Raw genomic sequence first — 19,205 nt, forward strand, 5'->3', positions numbered from 1 at the left:
TTAAGAAGTAAAAGCGCTGGTCATAGCATATAAAGTTTTCCTATTAAAAGAAGAAACCACAGTCCAAAAATGCTTTAGAAAATAGTACAGTAATGCTTTATAACTACAGCTTAAACTGCAAATTTTCCAAAGACTTTCAATGATTTCTTTAATTACTTTTACAAAAAGGGAATTCCGAAAATCAATTTTTTTTAAGTTTAAAAAATATTGCAGAGGAACAAAACACTGTATTTGAATTATCACGTTATCTTAAGGGATTAGATTCATATTAAATCCCTTATACCCATTAAAATAATCTTTTCTGAGTGGCTAGTTTGAAACCTTAGTTTAAAAAAAAAAAAAACCCTTTGAGTATTAAGCAAATAAATATTGCTGACAATTCCAGCTCAAGTCATCAAATTTTAAACCTTGCTAGGACCTGATTTTGAACTGACCTTATACAGGGGAATTATTTGGATCTGTCTCCCTCTTGTGGATAGTTCTTTTGCAAGTGTTACGCCTTAAACCTCAAAGTCTGAGTATGCCAAAACTAAATGAAGGCAAGGCTTTACTTAGAGAGCAGTTATTACTTGTCCAGGACTAAGGAAGGCATAGTCAGGAGACGCGGATACAAGCTGATTATTAAACAGGATTGCATACACTAGACTGCTTTCGCATGACATTATTTTTAAGGCTGAAAACAACAGAAATTAGCATCTTTGGCATATAACGCTATGTTTGTTTCTTGAGATGCTCTGCAGACTCAATGATGTGAGCTGGTATGTGAAGGTCAAAACTTTACAGTTGGGTCTGTTATCTGTGTTTTTAATTAAACACAGACCATTTTGACGAGTCTAACTGCCCTCTTTATCAGGCTTTGTTCCGAATAATGATCAGCTGACTGTGAGGAAAGAGAGTCCATCGTTTACCCTGGTGCCTCTTACTTTCTCGTCCTCTATCTTTGCCTCTGAGAGGAGGAAGCTGCTGCTCTCTGCGATGCCTCTCTACTTCCTGTTCTTGCCTCTGCTGCTCCAGTTTCTGCTCCTTTTCTAGGAGTTCTTGTTGCTGTTTTATGGCTAGAAGTTCCTGTTGCAACTTGCGAGAAGAGAAAGACATGAGAGTGTGCAATTTCTTTAAGCTTCATAGTCATCATTGAGCAAAACTGAAATGTTACAAGCTTTTGGAACTTGTTTGTATTTAGTTCACATTTGCCCCACTTTCTCTGAGAATCACTGGAGTCTAAGGACGAGTAACTAACGCAGTGAGGCCTTAACAGCATCAGCAGGCAAGTTGTCGGCGGCTCCATTATCTCTGCATTCCTATCAGAACTTACCACTAAATTCACACAGCTCCTCTAGTTTCCTTTAAGTAAATCTTTAGTTCTCTTAATGGCTTTTCTTTGAACATATAAAATATATGAAACAGGAAGGGTAGGGACTGCCCAGAAGCCTATTTTACAAAGTCCCTCACATTATAAATAAACAACTGAAATCTTCCATTCTTAGCCTGAGAAATGGTGTAAAAATAATCAAAGCGAATACAGAATGGGGAGATATAAGTTACTTTGGGGAAAGTATACCTGAAGTAAACAAATGCCAAAAATCTCAAAACTTTATAGAGCCAGATCTCAATAGACAATGCATTGTATATTTTTGTAATACATAGAATGTATTTTATATGTATATATTCTCTCAAAATAGCAAAACCTTTATTCTTTCATTCAGCACACAAAAGCCTTTAGATTAGAGACACTGGTTAAGAAGAAACTTAACCAGTCTCTTCCTTAACCAGAAACTTCCTCAGAACTTCATTTTAGTGTACTGTTCTTTAGCTTTCCGAATCCCTTGACTCCACTTTCAAACAACGAATGATGTGAATATGATGCATTCTTGCACTCTTTATTATTATTATTTTTTGAGACAGGGTCTCACTCTGTCACCCAGGCTGGATTGCAGTGGCACCATTACAGCTCACTGCAACCTCAGCCTCCTGGGCTCAAGCAATCCTCCCACCTTAGCCTTCTAAGTGGCTAGGATTACAGGCATATACCACCACTCCCAACTAAAATTTGTTTTAATTATTATTTTTAGTGGAGACAAAGTCTTGCAATGTTCCCCAGGCTAGTTTCAAATTCCTGGCCTCAAGTGATCCTCTGATTTGGCATCCCAAAATACCAGGATGACGGGTATAAGCCACCTTGCCCAGCCTGAAGCATTCTTTTTTAATAGCTGTTTTGAGATGTCCATTTCCTTTCAGACTGAGAAATATATATCTATTAACTATAGTAAATGTGCTCACTGAGGAGTAATTAAAGACCTTGCGTTCTACTGCGATTCTGACATTAGTAAAGAGGAAATCTGGACAAGTTACTAAACTACTTGCAGCCATAGTTCCTCATATATGAGAGAGAATAATCTCTCTTTGGCCACATATTCATAAAGCCATAAAATTTAGTTTTTAAGTTTGAACCGTACTGATTTTAATTATTATTATTATTACAGGTTGAGCATCCCTAATCTGAAAATCCCAAATCCTAAATGCTCCAACATCTGAAATTGTTTGAGCACTGACATGATGCCACGAGTGGAAAATTGCATACCTGACCGCATGTGATGAGTTCCAGTCAAAACGCAGGCACACAACACGAAGTTTAGTCAACTTCACCAAGGGAAGAAAGACCCTTCCGGCCCCCTTTTGGCTGCAATGTATTTTTTTCACACACACCCAATTCTCCCACATAAGCACACCCACAAAAGGTAACAAATGGCATGTGTGTGGGCCAGACGTGCCAATGGCATGTTTTTCACATTCAGACACAGCAATGCTAGTGATGCCAAACAACCAGAGATTGTCCACATGGGTGGCTGAGACTGACAGTTTTCCTTTTTGATGGTCCAACATACCTTTGTTTAAAGCACAAAACTATTATTGTATAAAACTACCTTCAGCCTATGTGTATAAGATGAATATAAAATATAAAGGAATTTTATATTTTGACTTGAGTCCCATCTCCAAAATATCTCATTATGTACAGATACGTAAATATTCCCAAATCCAGAAAATAATCCAAAATATGATATACTTCTGGTCCCAGGTATTTCAGATAAGGGATACTTAACATGTGTTTGTAATTTTCAGTACTAATAAAGTTAGTAAACTTTGTTTTTTAAATTAGATACGTGCCTAAAACTCTTGATTTTATACCAAAAAGTAATAGAACAAAAATAAAAAGCTATTATATAGAATGGCATCAGAGTTACTCTGGAGCAAAAGGAAGCTAACTCTGCATGTCAACCACAGCAGCCTTATTACTCCCAGAGGACATCGTTGGAAGCATTTCTGGCTAGTCTTCGTATTAAAATCGTTGGTGTTTTGGCTTCAATACACCAGTCCCTTAATGGAAGTTATTCCATTGTAACAAAATAATATTGTAGCAGGAGGAATGCTTAAACTCTGCCTTACTGTTAAATTCTATACAGATGCTTGAGTTGGTCAAAAAAAATTGGTGCTTCACCCAACACCCCAATATATTTGAACTTTAATCTTTCATAGGAATCTAGAAAAGCACACAATTTAATTACCAAGCTACTATTTATTATCAAAGAGTGCATGAATTAGGTTTAAAACAATAGAAATAAAACTTTAGCCCTCTATTTCTACATGTTCTGGCACATGAGAAAGGCATGGCAACTTAAGAGCTTTGGAGGCAGACAGACAGGACAAGACTGTAAATCTTGGAGCAACCACTTACTGGCTGTGTAACGTTGAAAAGATAACATTATTGCCTCTACCTCAGTTTACCAGGTGGAAAAATGGGATAACAGAATCTAACTCAACAAATATTGATTATTACAGAAGCCAAAGATTCAAAAAGCTAATATAAATAAAGCATTGTGCACTGTATCTTTCCCATAAAAATAAAATCTTAATGAAAAGCATCAACTTTCAGCCTTACCCATAAAAAATACAACAAAACAAAACAAAATAAAAATTTTAAAAAACAATAAACTTCCTAATCTGAAAAGGAAATTTTAATTATGTCTTCAGTTTCTAAGAAAACAATGTAATTACTTTGTAAAATGATTTAAAAGCTAAATTTTTCTTAGCCATCTCACAACCCTTTTTTCTCACAAGAGCCAGTTTTACAACATTTTCCAGATGTCAATAAACCCGCACTATTGTTTTGTTTGTGACAAATGAACAACGAATTATCTACTTGCTACTATTACCTTTTGAGTAAAATTAAGCAATAAATTTCTTTCTAAACAATTCACATTGATTTTATAGCTATAAAAGGCATCAACAGAAATGAAAAGAAGTATCTAAAGCAGTAACTTAGCAGTATTGCCCTGTATTTAGGGAAACGTGACTCACATAAAGCAGCAAAATGAACTACACAGTTCCTTAAATCTTAAAGTATGGGGAAAAATGTAAATTTTACTCATTCCTCTTTGCCGTCCTAACATGCGGGAAGGAAACAACCAGATCTAGACATCGCTGTTTCTATTATTGTTTCAAAGGTCAAATTGAAATAAGGCTTCAGTATTCACTTAAAAATAAGTCTAAAAACTAAAGAAAGGCTATCTATACTTCAAAATGTAGCCATGAGCTACTGATTCCATTTGGGACAAAGAAAAATACTCCTATTTTAAGGCATTTTATACATCAATAATATGCAAGAGTTCTTTTAGGAAAGTTCACTAGTAAAGAAAAAATTATATTTCATACTACATGTCAAAGAGCCTTTTTAGGAATATAAGATAGTAAGTGCCTTCCAAGATTAAAAAACATCTTATAAACCAAGTAATACAGAGATGAAGATAGCAGTTTTACCTTCTTAGAAACTGTCATATTAATGTGGTAAAATTATATACTATTAACATTAGTTATCTATATTAATTCTATATTGATGTGTTTGTATTTGATATTCAAGTAATTAATTAAGTTCCTATAATACAAAATAGTAAAGTATGATATAACAGAACTTATTTCATTCATAAATTAGCAAATATTTGTCATCTTTGAAAGAGCTGGATATAAAAATAAAGTTTTTATTGTAAATCTACTGCCTTTATCTCACTGTCATAATAAATTTAAATTAAATATCTACTTAGTCAGACTAAAATAGCCTTGTTTCAACTGTCTGTCAAAAAGTTGCAAGATATTTTACAAATAGAGCTAAACTAATATTTATCTCTGAGGATACAAAAGAAAAAATAAAAACAGACACATCTAGAATTATCTGATAATAAAATGAGCTATCATAAAAAATTCTGGATAATGGATATATTTGTGCTAGAATAATTTAAACAACTTTAGTCTCAAAATGTCAACTACTCTCAAATATTTTCAATAAATTCTTATCTACAGTCTATAGAAATATTTGTACCAGTTTCTTCATTTATAACTCCCTTAAGCTTTGTATTATACAATTATTTTGAATGTATACATTATGAGATTTTTTTCTATGAGGAAGGTAAGGACATACTCGGAACATCTACTTATATACCATATTTTTTTTCCCAAAAACAGCTCTCTTCATATAAGAGACTAATTTATCCTTTCTCACAAATAGTATATGGAGACTCTTCAGAGATAGAAAATGGTTCTTCTGGGCTCATGCTTCTTTCTGGTGGAGAGCAATGGGGCAAATGACAAAATCATGTAGGAGAAAATCTAAAATTAGGATGGAAAGTTACTATTCCCTACTATTGATTCCATGTGCTAAGGATAAAGAAGGCCCCTCTAAGAAGCAAAACAGGTTTTTAACAGGTACTTACCCCAAATTTTCACTAGTAAAATCACAATTCCCTTCAAGCCATATATCCAGGTCTTAATCACAGTGAATCTACCCACAAAGTGTTCCCATGGGCAATGCTGATGCCCACCACGGTGCAGACTGCTGAGTGAGGTCACAGACAAAGAAGCATTTGCTACCTTGATATGTTCCTGAAGCTGAGCCTGGTGCTGCCGTGTCAAGTTCTCATGCTGTTTCTGAAACTCTGCTATCAGGAGCTGCTTCTGGATTTGTTGCTGCTGCTGGATAAGAAGTAGTTCCTGCTGCAATTGCTTCTCACGGACAACAGGGTCCACCACAGGCATCATCATCCTGAGGTCTGTCCTTAGGTCTAAAGGCGAAATGGGCTCCAGGCCCACAGGAACTTCTGACTTCACATCCACTAAAGAACCAGAAAAAAAAAAAGGAAACCGGTTGCAGAGGGTAATAGAGGAGTGGAAATTAGCACGTTGATTTGGAAACAAATAAAAAGTATAAGACATTATAACGTGTCAATGATTCTAGCCATTCTTTACAGTGATGATACAAAGTCATTTGTACATTAGTTTTGATAAATGGGCCATATAATTTTCATTCAGTAATTTGTACTCTGCCATGACTCTTCCACAATTCCCTTTTACAAACAGATGACTTCAATTGTTCATTGGTATCAGTCATTCATAAAACTTATTCTACCGAACCACTAACAAAAATCAAGTCAACGAAGACAAAAAAATATATAGAATTTGAGGGAAAGATGTCCTAAGAGAGAACTTCCACCATGACTAAATTTGTACACTTAACATCTTCCTTTGTGATGAGAGTCAGAAGGTATCTTCAACTTTACAAAGTAAAGCTTGTAATATAATGTATTTGCAGCACTATTGGATGTGCCAAAGACAGAATACAAAACTGCATACTAAAATGTGGAAAATGGTGATTAACCACAGCTATGGTTGCCAGATCCAAACATTCAAAGAGTGAAAGTAGCCAAGTTTCTAAGTGTTGATGTTCAAATAGTAATAATCTGTATCTCAGTTACCTCGTTCCTAAAATAAACAAGGTGGAAAAAGTATGAGGAAATTTAAAACAAGTATTTAATCAAACTATTGGAGTAAAAAATATTTGATGATCTGAGAATAACTATAGATGATATTTAAATTTATACAAATTAAATTAGATAAAAAGTAGATATAAAAAGTCTTAGTTTTTGCTAAGAATTTTATATCTATTATCTATTTTTAGTAGTTTTTGCTGTAGTGCAGTGGTACAATCATTGCTCACTGCAGCCTAGAACTTCTTGACTCAAGGGCTCCTTCTGCCTCAGCCTCCCGAATATGTGGGACTTCAGGTGCATATCACCATCACCAGCTATATTTGTTTTTCTTATTTTTTTCATACAGCTGGGATCAGCGCAGTGGTAGATGCGGTGGTATCTTACTATGTTGCCAAGGCTAGTCTTGAATTCCTGGCCTCAAGTGATCCTCCCAAATTCTGAGATTTAGGCATGGGTCACAGCACTAGGCACTTCAAAAGCTTCAAGCACTACAGGAACCAAACAAAATGCTTCGATCTTTACATGTACCAATTTGCAAATTCTGCTCTATAATCTAGCTTATTTGATTCTTTGATGTGTGTAACCTCGAGGATGTTATTAATTTCCCTAGGCCTCTGTTCCCTCATCTGTAACCTGGAGATAGTAACAGTAAGTACTAATGGCACGTAGCACATCCCTTAACGGATGCTTTGTTTTTGCTTTTTTATTATATAAAACTAGAAATTTCTTATATATTAAATCATTAATAAGTAGCTAACAAAACAAAAATATTAGGAACAAATATAACAATAGAATGGCATGTAATTTCTACTAAATATTAGCAAATAAAAGCAGTAAAATGTCTAGATCGAAACAAATAATACAACTGAAGATCACGCTCACTAGTAAAAAATTGCAAATTATAAACCAAAATGGAGCATCATTAATTATTATCATACGTATGACTCATGTATATACATGTTTGTACAGTGCCCCATTGTACAGGCTAAGCGTATGATCAAAGAGACAATTATTTATTGCAAGTGGACCTGTAAATTGGTACAAAACTTATGCAAAACCAATTTGGTGATATGTATCAAGAGGTGTTACATATTTCTACCATTTAATTCAGGTTTGTCAACTCTAGGATTATATATCCAGGAGATAATACTGAATAGAAAAAAAAAATTTCAATGTCATATTATTTACCAGGTTTCTATTATTATTATTGAAATCATCAACTACAAGGAAATGAGGGAATGTGTTCTCTTTCCGGGTCCATGGGGGGGTGTAGTTTTAAGGGCGAGAATTTCCCGGCACCATGCCCCACTCCCATCTCCCTTCATGCAGGAGTTTTAATGGTTTATGTTTAAATTTAGTGGACGCAGGAAGAAACTAAAAGTCAGTCACTCCAGTGGAAGTTCTAAGGAACTCCTTTCATTGGCCAGAGGAACTTGGGAAGGTGGGAATTTCTCCCAGGATAAATTACTCTGCTCCTTCACCCTTGCCAGATTTCCAGCTTTCTGGAATCCCCTCCCACATGGTGGCAGCTCCCTTTCCCCTCTGGGATTTTCCCCTCTGGAATCCCCATCCACACTCTTCGTGGAAGCCTTTCTCTTCTTCTCCTTTCCTTCTCTCCTCTCTACCTAAATAAAATCGCCTTTCTGCAACCCCTCTGGGGTCCAATATTTACTTTATGGGCATATGGTGCACCTGCAGCGGCCCCACTGCTTACTCTTTCTAAGAGGTTGGAGGCCAAAACCCCACAGGAGCTGTGCTTCACTGGCACTCGAGAAAAAAAACCCGGTTACAGAGTTGGCGCCCAAAGTGGGGCAAAGGAGTGTAACAAGGAAAACTTTGGAGGGGTAAGTGAAAATGTTGGACCCTCCTCACTTGCTTTCTGTCCTGTCTCTTTAAAAACACCTAAGGCAGTCGCAGGAGGCGGGGCTGCAGGAAACTGGCGCCCAGCTGCGGTGGGGCGGGACTAAAAGCACACCTTTTCTTCCAAGCGTTTTTTCTTTCTTTCTCTTTCCTCTCTCTCTCTCTTTCTCTCTCTCTCTCTCTGATGCTTCTCTGGGCAAAAACCTGTGGGAGATGGGACAAGCAAATGCTCTGTTTGTACCAGGGGTAGAACCAGGTGTGCACAGGTGTGGACAGGTGTTAGGCTCCGGAACAGGCAGGGTGGAGCAAGTGCGCTCCCCCGCCCCCAGGCCTTTCACTCCTTGCTGGCCGAAATGGGAACTAGAGCCGCCCAAAGCCCAGCCCTGCAGTAAGCTGCAGCACAGCGGGCAGGGAGAAAAGCTGCGGGGCAAGGTGCGTCCCACCAGGCGCAGAGGCTCTGAGCAAAGCAGCAGCACGTAGGGAAGCTCCACGCGGAAAATGCTTTTGCTGATTCGCTTGCTCACTGTCCAGCACATTGGAATCCCTAGTTGGGGGCAGCATAAAACTGCAAAATGCAGCTCATTAAAAAAACCAGTCAGGAACAGAACAAGGACTTCCCCTGGGGTGCTCGCATGCCGGCGTGGGTCCCTCTGTGGGGAGGGCTGGGGGAGTGGCCCAGGGCACGCATATAGTCCCAGCAACCTGGCGGCCACAGGTCCCCAAGCAGGGGCATGGCAAACTTTCTCCTCCAGCAGGAGGCGGGCACTCAAAATGGGCAGGGCAGCTGTAGAGGCCCAGCCTGCTTCTTTAAATTGTGTGCTCTAATAACTCCTCCCTAAAAGTTTACCCTTCTAGGGCAGTTTTAAAAATTGGCCTGCAAATTGGACCTTTGCTAGAAATATTGGTACCCATCTCCTGATCCTCACTGGCCTCGTCAGAGCTCGTTGGTATGTTTAACACCCAACCCAATAGCTTATTTTGTTCCATGCCTCTATGGTGGTCACTAAAGGTCATGGGAGGCCATGGGCATAAGTCCACAATGCTGGTAGGTCGTAATTGGAACCCGGTTCATGGAGAGTCCTCTAATAAGATGAATCACACATCTTGGGCACACAAAATTTCGGGGTACTGACTGAAAACGTTTCATTTCAGTATCCATTTTACCTGGGGGATGCCTCAGGTCAAAGCGGCTGAAATTTTTTAACCGGGGATGCAGGCATCCCTTGTGTTCAATTTCAAATGGGTGCTTCTATTCCCAAGCTCAAGTCCCCATTAAAATGTATACTGGAAAACTGAGACCAATTTAACACGAAACTTTTAAAGAAGAAGCGGCTCATCTTTCTCTGCCGAACAAAGTGGTCAAAATACTCCCTGCTGAGTGAAAAAACCTAACCTCCAAAGGGAAGGGAAAAAAACCCAACAGCTTTCCTTAAGCAATTTCAAGAGGCTTGAAGAAAGTACACTTTCCTGTCACCAGACTCTATTAAGGGTCAGTTAATACTAAAGGACAAGTTTATTACTCAGTCAGCAGCAGACATCAGGAGAAAGCTTCAGAAGCTGGCCTTGGGACCAAAGCAGAGTCTAAAATCATTGCTGAACCAGGCAACCTTGGTGTTTTATAATAAAAACCAAGATAAACAAGTCAAAAGAATCAGGAGAAATCAGAAAAAGGCTGCTACCTAAGTTATGGCCTTCAGGCAATCAGACCCCAGGGGCTCAAATGAGGGAAGGTGTCAGGTTAGCTGCCAGTCTGGCAGAACTTGTTACCAGTATGGTCTGAAGGGACATGTTGTAAAAAACTGTCCCCAGAAGAATAAACCACCACCTCATCCATGCCCACTTGTGCCAATGGAATCACTGGAAAGCACACTGTCCCTGGAAACCAAGGTCCCCTGGGCCTGAGGTGTCTAACCAGATAACCCAATGGCAGGATTAAGAATGCCCGGAATACATGCCAGCACAAGCCGTCACCCTCACAAAGCCCCAGGTAAAGCTAGCCATAAAGGTCCAGGAAGCCAGTCTTCTCCTGGGCACTGGCATGGCCTTCTCAGTATTTCTCTCCTGCCCTGAAAACTTGGTGCTGGTATTAGAAAAATTACTATCTCTATTCAGTTACTATAAGCTATCTCAGAAGTAAATTAACAAAAAAAGATTTGCTAATTCTCTCTGCAAAAAGCAGCTCTCTCTGCAAACCAACTTAACTCTTTAGCTGCCATAGCTTTAAAAATAAAAGGGCCCTAAATCTGCTAACAACAGAGATGAGGGAAACCTGTTTCTTTCTACAAAAAATGCTGCTATTTCGTAAACCAGTTAAATGTTGTTTTAAGCATAAAACTCAGGAATCAATCAAAAACGGGGCTAAAGACCTTCAAGAATGTGGCTCTGTTCTCTCCTAGGCTCGTTTATAACTCTGGGCCTCTCATCTTTAACCACCTGGTCATATTCATTTCTTATAAAACCATAAGGTCACAATTAATCCTGCTGCTGGAACCCTGGATGTCCTTAGCTTTAAGTAAGCTCTATCGTGAACCCGTAAATCGACCCGTACCCCTAAAAGGCCCCCTCTGAAAAAAAACTCAACTGCAGGGGCCCTTCTATGCCCCATTTCAGCAAAAAGTAGTTAAAGAAAATCAACGCCCCTATTCCAACAGAAGTTGAATTTTCTTGTTCAGAGTGGAGAATGAGAAAATATGTTCTCTTTCCGAGTCCACGAGGGGGTGTAGTTTTAAGGGCAAGAATTTCCCAGCACCATGCCCCACTCCCATTTCTCTCCATCCAGGAGTTTTAACGGTTTATGTTTAAATTTTGCAGGCGTAGGAAGAAACTAAAAGTCAATCACTCCAGTGGAAGTTCTAAGAAACTCCTTTCATTGGCTAAAAAAACTTGGAAAGGTGGGAATTTCTCCCAGGATTAATTCCTCTGCTCCTTCACCCACGCTGGATTTCCAGCTTTCTGAAATCCCCTCCCACACGGTGGCAGCTCCCTTTCCCCTCTGGGATTTTCCCCTCTGGAATCCCCTTCCACACTCTTCGTGGAAGTCTTTCTCTTCTTCTCCTTTCCTTCTCTTTTCTCTACCTAAATAAAATCACCTTTCTGCAACACTTCTTGTGTCCAATATTTACTTTTACGAGCATACAGCGCACCTGCAGCAGCCCCACCACTTATTCTTTAAAAGGTTGAAGGCCAAAATCCCACAAAAGCTGTGCCTCACCGGCACTCAAAAAAAAAACCCCGGTTACAGAAATGTCTCAGCAAAATTTGTCACATCCATTTGGTAGAAAAACTATGCATTCATTAAAAATAATGTTTGTGGGAACATTAAAAAGTTTGTTACATTAAATGAAAAAAGTTAAAAGTTATATTTACCCTATGACAACCATTTAAAATATATACATATAATTAATGTAGTCGAAATGTACTTACTGAGCTGCTTAAAGTCCCAGGCTTCATTCTAGATGTTGGGGTTTGGTACTTAAAAAATAGACAAAAACTTCCTCCCTTATCGAGTACAGACTCTACCACGGTTTTTACATCATATTAGTTCTTAAATTCTAATAGCAATGACTGGTGATGTAGAGAACAGAAGATGGCTATATTATGGATGGAAATATGAATGATATGCTCTTTACTTTTCTGTATTTTTCCAAACTGCATCTAATGCTCTATTACTGTAAGTAACTAACTTAGATGAGCAGATTCCAGTTTGGGAACTACTAAGTTAATTTTCCATGTGAATTTAAGAGCTATTTTCAGTGAGTAAACAAAGGCTAAGAGAAATTCTGTCTACAATGTTAAGGCTTCATATACTAAAACATTAAATGTCCTTGCTTGTCATCTGAACTGAATGTCCATGTGCACGTGGCTGTGCATGTAGACGGACACCAATCTTGGGTCGCTAACATTGGTTATGTCGCCGTGGCTTGACCATAAGTTTGCACGATGGTACTTTATGTGTCACTTTAATGGAAATGGGAAAATAATTTATGAATGAATGATAGTTTGGTGGACAATGGCTTCTCAAACATGATATTGGTGAAAGGAAAGAAATTAATCATGACAAGTTCAGACGCAAATTAGAATGATGGCCTGTAAGAAAGATCTTAATTGCTGCACCCAACGTAGAACTTTCAGTCAAGGCTCTGGAATAACATGATATTTTTAACATCAACTTAACAAGCTGTCATAATCCCAACCAAAAGCAATGGCAGTTAATGATATATTTCATTTTTACATTAAAAAAGCCAAGCTATATCCTTCAGCTTTTACATGGAAATCCCAATAAACAAAGGTCAGAACTTAACCCTATAAAGACAAAAATGTAAAAATTCAAGAGCCCCTGAGGTCTCTTCTTGCTGGCATTCTTGTTATCTATGAACTACAAACATCAAACCTCAAAAAAAAAATTTTTTTTAAAGACAAGAAAAAAAGTACTACAAGTTTCTGAAACAGTTACTGTAAAAAAGGGTAATTTGACTTCTTAACCTGCTATCCCAACAGAAATGATTGTGTCTAACTGTTTGCCTTTGTTCAAAGAGTAATCACTAAATTGTGAAAAATCACCCTCAACTTACAAAAACTGCTCTTGATTATAAATAATTGCCCAAGACTGAGAGAAAGTGGCAGGCAAGATCCCAGTCTTTCATCCAATTTATTCAGCAGCAATCCACATTCCATTTGTCTAGACTAAATATAGCAGCGTTTATACAAGAAATCAATAGTGCTTGCAGAGAGGAGAGCAAAGGCATGAATATTTCATCAAACTCAGAGAGAAATGGCAATCAGCACACTGATGGTTCTGTGTAGGTCATCTTTGGCCTGCTAGATTAGTTCCTGTTACTTGGACAATAGCTCATCTCTGCCTAATCATAATCATATCATAGCCATTCTTTCTATTTTTAACATTAATTGCATTGTGGGTGACAAAGGCTCATCATATTCCAAAAGGAATGTTGGATTTTTCTTACATCTTTTGTGACAGGCTAATAAGTCTCCCCAGGAGAAATAATAGTAACACAACACCAGGGCTGAGTTTCAACAAGTTATGGTCACTTTTATATCCCAGTATGTTTAAGAAAGGGCATTATCCACAGCCGCCATATTATCATAAACAGAAATCATCAACTTACAAGGAGAAATTAACCACCATTTTTAACAGTGGATAAAGGGAATCGTCTCTGTTCACAACATTCCTCGTCTGAGAACATGCAAATTCCCCAAAATTTCTTAGAACACTTGGCCAGTTATGGATATGTTAAATTAGAAGGAAACTGACAACAGCAAATATTAACATTCACATTAGTTGTAAATAAAACATGTTTTTTAAACTTATCTCAAGACTTCATGACACATGTAAGAAAAGGACTCTGACATAGCTAGATTTATTTGAACTTACCTTGCTTACTGAGGTTGCAAATAAATGCAAATGTATGCCATATTTACTATATTTCCATTATTCATATTATCATATATCAAATGCCCAGTCTGAACATTTCCACATATATATTAATTAGTCTTAATTATCACCTTACAAAGTCCCATCCATTCTTGACAGTGTCTGTCTTATTTGTTCAATAGTTATTCCTTCTTTTTAATGTTTATAAATTCCCATGATTTTTAAGAAACATTTTAGTTTTAAATGAACTTGTGAATGAAAGAGCTCTCATTTCAAAATAAAAACAAAATCCGAAAACATATAGGTGTTTATAGTAATTACATTTATTTGAGGAATAAACATTCATGTTTAGCTTTAAATTTCTGTAACAAATATTTTTAAATTCAAGGGTCATTAAAGAGTTCATTCAGAATACTAAGGATACTCTAGTTACCATGGAGTATTTATTAATTCTTCACTTTAGATGCTGATATTCATATCATAATTAAACAGAATTTTCACATGTTCAAAAACTAGACTCTTTGGTGGCTACTTTATCAGCTGCCTTAAACAAGATACCATCTATTTTAACGTTTTAAGTAAAAAACTTGCAAACTCCATGTATGGAAAAATTTTAAGAATGCACAGTTTTGTGCATGTACAACCATATGGCCCTTCTCAAAACAGTAGTTCAAAATAATAGGTTTTCTCTCTCTCTCACTCTCTCTCTCTCTCTCTCTCTCACACACACACACACACACACACACACACACACACACACACACACACAGAAAATCTCATTGGCATAATTCGTATATGCCAATTATTTAGTTAGGTTTTCCATTTAAAAAGGTACTATTGTGGCGATTCCTCAAGGACCTAGAAATAGAAATTCCACTTGACCCAGCAATGCCATTACTGGGTATATATCCAAAGGATTATAAATTGTTCTATTATAAAGACACATGCACACATATGCTCACTGAGGCACTGTTTACAATAGCAAAGTTGTGGAACCAACCAAAATGCCCATCGAGGATAGACTGGACAAGGAAAATGTGGCATATATACACCATGGAATACTATGCAGCCATAAAAAATGATGAGTTCGTGTCCTTTGTAGGGACATAGATGAATCTGGAAACCATCATTCTCAGCAATCTGACACAGGAACAGAAAATCAAACACTGCATGTTCTCACCCATAGGCAGGTGTTGACCAATGAGAACACATGGACACAGGGAGGGGAGCATCATACACTGGGGTCTGTTGTGGGGAGTAGGGGAGGGATAGCAGGGTAGGGAGTTGGGGAGGGATAACATGTGGAGAAATGCCATATAGAGGTGATGTGGAAGGAGGCAGCAAACCACATTGCCATGTATGTACCTATGCAACAATCCTGCATGTTCTGTACATGTACCCCAGAACCTAAAGTACAACAAAATATATATATATAATGCTATAAAAATTGAAATCATGTTTAACAACTTTAGTTAATATTCATAATTTCAGAGGCCACAACATGGTTATAATATCAACAATGCTGTCCAGAGCCACTTTATACTTAAGTTTTTTTTACCTGGGAAATGGTTGTTCACAACACTGGCAATTGGACATATCAACTAAAATTTCTGGATTTGGGGATAAACAAATGTTACTCTGATGATCTATTCTGCTTCTTCTCTTCTTCCGTTCATACATGGAAACCTATGAAAGTTTGGGCATGCTAACTCCATGGAAAGAGGCTGCCTTCTGTACTGTATTCTGCTTTAACAATGTTCAATCAAATATGTATTTAATATCAGTAGTTCAGGGTCCAGAAAAGATTGTGGAATAGCTGTCTCAAGGCTTCTTTAATGTGTGATCCACAACAACAGTTGCAGAACACCCTATATACAAAATTTCAAGAGGAGTAGATATCTTCATTCAACGCCATTTCATTTCATTCTTTAACATTTTCATTTTTCTGATTCTTTGTTGCAGACTTTCATCTTTGGCATGGCAGGCTGCTCCTATTAAATTACATTAACATGTATCATGATGATACCATATCATCTCTGAAACTCTGATCAATACCAAGATATGCACTGATGCTAACTTATCAGGTCATGCCAGAGATTACTATCTCCTCTAAGATATGTGCTGCTTTATCCTATTGCTTGTGTACTTTTTCAAAAAACCAAAATCAGTAACAAATAATTCCTTATAGCAACACTCAGTGCCGATTAGAAAGTTATCTGGTTTAAACTCTGTGACTCAAACTCTTTGCATGCACATATGCAATTCTGCTGGTCATCTGGTCTGCTAACCTAACTACAGTTTTCATCGGGAGCCTTCTAAACAGAAACTGAAGAGGTCTTGAGGACTGAAGATTCCTGAGTAGCACATTGCAGTCTTTGTTCTAATCATACGTAACCTCATGTTGAAAGATCAACCCTGGCTTGAAGAATCTAAAAGAGTTATTTTTTTTCTGGGACAGCAATGAGAAATACCTAGCTTTCTGGAATTCTAGGATGCTAGCACCACTTCTTTGCTATTGGTTATGTTCTTTGCCTGGCAAATATCCCCAAAAAAGCCAGACTTGATCTTCCATACTAGTTTATATTTCCCTCTGATAATGAATTTGGCCTTGGAACCGCTGCTTCTAGCCATCTTGAAATATGATGATGAGGGACTGGGGCCAAGCCTCTATCTCTCTGGAGAGGAGAACGGGCCTCCAGGGCTGGTCTACAGAGCAAAGCTCCTGAGAAGAGTGACACCTGGGGAAAGCTGATCACCTCTGCTCATTAATGCTTCTGTCCACAGGCTAACATGCTGAAGGAGTCATCATGAACAGCAGGCCAAAACACCTTTGATGTCACCGGGCGGAAACGAAGAAAGTGAATTCTGCCTGCGCTACTGCTCAGAAGAAGCCCAGTCGAAGCCCAATCATTTTCCCTCACTCGTGGAGGTCACTCACCACCTTGTTTCTCTGGCTCCGGCATCACAAAGTACCCACAGTTCCCTGAAGCTGCTAGGCCCCCCACTGAGCACTCTGTGGGAAAGAGATTTCTAGGATTCTAATCCTGAAGGTCAAGCTAAGCTGGTGAGGATGGAGGTAGAGATGGAGGCAGAGGCTGAGGTGGGGGCATGAGTGGGGAGGACGTGTGTGTTATGGGGAGAGGGAACAGCTACCAAGACTTTTTTATTTATTTTTTAACAAGTCCTTTTTTTCGGTTCCATTCTTTCTATCTACATTATATATTATGGATTGGGTATGGTAAACACTGTTTGCCCCAACAAATTTCATCACAGACAGCCTGCACCCCCTCCAGCTCTAGACTTATCTCTTGCTACCTTTTTTGGAGACTAAACCACAATCTCTAACACATAGTTTCCTTCTAGCCTTTTACACTATGTTTCTTGCCCATGTCTTCCTTATCAACTTAATTCAAGAAACATTTTTTGAGCATATGCTATTACTCTGCTAAATATAATGGAAACAAAAATAAAAAGTATAATGTGGTCCCTGCTTGCCAAAGCTCACAATAAAGTACATGTAAAATGGGATTGGGCAGGGTGGGGCAAAGGAAGCAGCTTTTGTGAACAGGAGAAAGGCATGAGACAGGCCTATAACTGCAAAATAATGTCCTAAGTTGTTTGTTACAGAGAAACCTTTAAGAAGAGAAGCCATTGATTATTTCAGGTAGATTAAAAAAAAAAAAAACATTGCCTAACCCTCCCTACACCACTAAAAACACAGAGCTGTGAACTCAGGTCAGGACAGCATGTATGCAGGAACAGGAGACAAAAAGGAAACTGCAAATGACACGTGATTGGACTCTTCTAGGTGGAAAGAAAGGTCAGAAAGGTAGACAGGAGACTTGGTTATTTCACAAAACGAGCAGTGGGCAAGAAGCCATGGCCACCAGTGTCAGACTACAGAGAAACAAGTTATTCAACCCCTCAGTAGCCTCTGGGTTTATTCTCTGATAAAATCTGGTCTATTTAGTTGTGAGATGTAAATGAGACTAGTAAGTTTCCCTTATCTTATATTGTGAACACTAATTGACATTAGATGTTTTAAAGTAGAATAAAGGCATGAAGTTACGGTTTATGTCTAGTGGAAGTATGTCATGGAATGGGAGACTAATGGAAAAGAGCCTCTGTCTCTCTCTGTCTCTCTCTCTCTCTCTCTCTCTGCAGATCTCTTCCATTCCCAGGGCTTTGCTTCCTCTATGTTGACAATTCTTTCTCCAGCTTAAACATCTATTCCACCAAATGTACACCTACTACTGAAATTCTCCTTCAGCTGTCTCTTACTGTTCTTTCTCCAGTATCCCTGTTTTTTATAATTGCAGACCGAAAAGAAACAGGGAAGTGATAGTGACTCCTCTCTCTATCACATATATCTAATTGACAGAAATTATCTTTCCTACTCCTAATTTTTTTTTTTTTTTTTTTGAGACAGAGTCTTACTCTGATGGCTGGAGTGCGGTGGTGTGATCTCGGCTCACTGCAACCTCTGCCTCCCAGGATCAAGTGATTCTCCTGCCTCAGCCTCTTAAGTAGCTGAAACTACAAGTGTATACCACCACGCCAGGATAATTTTTGTATTTTTAGTAGAGGTAGGGTTTCACTAACATTGGCCAAGCTGGTCTTGAGCTCCTGCCCTCAAGTGATCAGCCCACTTCGGCCTCCCAAAGTGCTGGATTACAGTCGTGAGTCACCTCGCCCAGTCCCTACTCCTAAATAGTTTTCAAAGCCATCAGGGTCTCTCCACCACAGCTGGCTGTTGTATTAAAGCCCCCATCTTACATTCCTGGCTAGCACACACGTCAGTGGAGCCTCTGTCTTTAACACGGCTGGCCTGTTTCTCCAGACGGTGCTTTCTCTGTGTATTTCCAGCCTCAATACTACCTGTCCTCCACTCCCTCAAGCCACAGTGATTTTTCAGTTCCTTAAACATGCTATGCACTTTAGGGTCTCAGATTTTCCATCTATGTTCTCTCTTCCTAAAACTTCCCCCGCAACACTAACCCATTTTTCAAGATTAGTCTTATCCTTCATGTCTTAGATAAAACATGATTTGATATAGATTTTTTCCGAGTTTTATTTAATTTTCCCATTAAATTTTGCAGTTCTTTTCATAACGTTCATTTGTCTATCTTTACCACTACTCC

The 19,205-nt window shown here is 38.4% G+C and overlaps 1 protein-coding gene across 26 annotated transcripts in view; it reads right to left on the reverse strand.

The window, feature by feature from the left end:
• HDAC9 (histone deacetylase 9) overlaps positions 1–19,205 on the reverse strand; it is a 919,102-nt gene that overhangs the window by 401,425 nt on the left and 498,472 nt on the right. For 16 of the 26 annotated variants that reach the window (XM_012450672.2, XM_012450680.2, XM_012450671.2 and 13 more), the window contains 2 exons: positions 5,917–6,158; positions 924–1,074 (listed from right to left, as the gene is read on the reverse strand). In XM_012450672.2, the coding sequence (XP_012306095.2) occupies positions 924–1,074; positions 5,917–6,158 (393 nt within the window). The remainder of the gene's footprint in view (positions 1–923; positions 1,075–5,916; positions 6,159–19,205) is intronic. The other 10 variants (XM_021674167.2, XM_012450674.2, XM_021674170.2 and 7 more) reach the window with 1 other exon arrangement.

The sequence above is a fragment of the Aotus nancymaae genome, unplaced genomic scaffold (assembly GCF_030222135.1).
Source record: "Aotus nancymaae isolate 86718 unplaced genomic scaffold, 86718_ANA_hifiasm-v0.15.2.pri h1tg000025l, whole genome shotgun sequence".
Classification (NCBI taxonomy): Eukaryota; Metazoa; Chordata; class Mammalia; order Primates; family Aotidae; genus Aotus; species Aotus nancymaae.